Below are 957 nucleotides of genomic sequence, written 5' to 3' on the forward strand. Positions count from 1 at the left end.
TGCACAACACAACTCCATTAATAAGGCAAGAAATTCCACTAATTAACCCTGACAAGGCACCCCAGTGAAGTGAAAACCATTTTAGGTGACTACCTCATAAAGCTCATTGAGAGAACACCAAGGGTTTGCAGCGCTATCAAAAAAGCAAAGGGTGGCTACTTTGAGGAATCTAAAATATAAGACCTATTTAAGAGTTATTTCACACTTTTTTGTTAAGTACATAATTCCATATGTGTTCATTCATATAGTGTATATCTATGTATATATATATATATATATATATATATATGTATATGTATACGGATTCATGTGAGAAAGCACGGTTAATGTTAACAAAGACAACTGTTATGTTTGTGGACCTGAGCAACCCGTGAGTTTCTGTGAGACCCTAGTCTGGCTCAACCGATGTACATTGCTGGGATAAAGCCTGACATCTTGTGCCTGATGTCCCTCCCCTTGTGATTGGAAATACAATCAAGCCAGAGCTCAAACAATCAAGAAGTAAATCTCAACAAAACACTTGGTTTAGGAAGAGATGAGAGGTTATGTGTTGAAAATGAAGGCACAAAAAAAGACCTATAAGCAGGTTTTTAGCTGACCTTGTCAACTGTTACAAAGTTTTTTGAGTCCATCTGTATTTTGCTGCCTTGCAGGAACTCTGAGTTTGGTTTGATGCCTGGTGGATAAAAGAAAGAGGACAACAATGTTTGAGCAGGTTTCGTAGGAATACTGATAGGGTTGTTAAGCCGTTTTTTTCAGCTCTCTTGTTGAAGTGAAAGTTAGGAAAGAAGACAGATACCGCTCTTGTATCTGTCCCGTAAATATGAAGCTGCAATCAGCAGCCGGTTAGCTCAGTTCAGCACAAAGACTGGAAACAAAGGGATACAGCTATCTTGGCTCTGTCTCGTATATACAGTGGGGCTTGAGGTAAAAATTTGTATTAATGTGCATAAAGAA

The 957-nt window shown here is 38.3% G+C and overlaps 1 protein-coding gene across 1 annotated transcript in view; it reads right to left on the reverse strand.

Annotated features, from left to right (window-relative positions):
- The window catches only part of aifm5 (apoptosis inducing factor mitochondria associated 5), a 17,525-nt gene that overhangs the window by 4,076 nt on the left and 12,492 nt on the right, over positions 1–957 (reverse strand). The window contains exon 14 of the mRNA XM_032533007.1: positions 600–676. Coding sequence (XP_032388898.1) covers positions 600–676 — 77 coding nt within the window. The remainder of the gene's footprint in view (positions 1–599; positions 677–957) is intronic.

This window comes from Etheostoma spectabile, chromosome 13 (assembly GCF_008692095.1).
Source record: "Etheostoma spectabile isolate EspeVRDwgs_2016 chromosome 13, UIUC_Espe_1.0, whole genome shotgun sequence".
Taxonomy (NCBI): domain Eukaryota; kingdom Metazoa; phylum Chordata; class Actinopteri; order Perciformes; family Percidae; genus Etheostoma; species Etheostoma spectabile.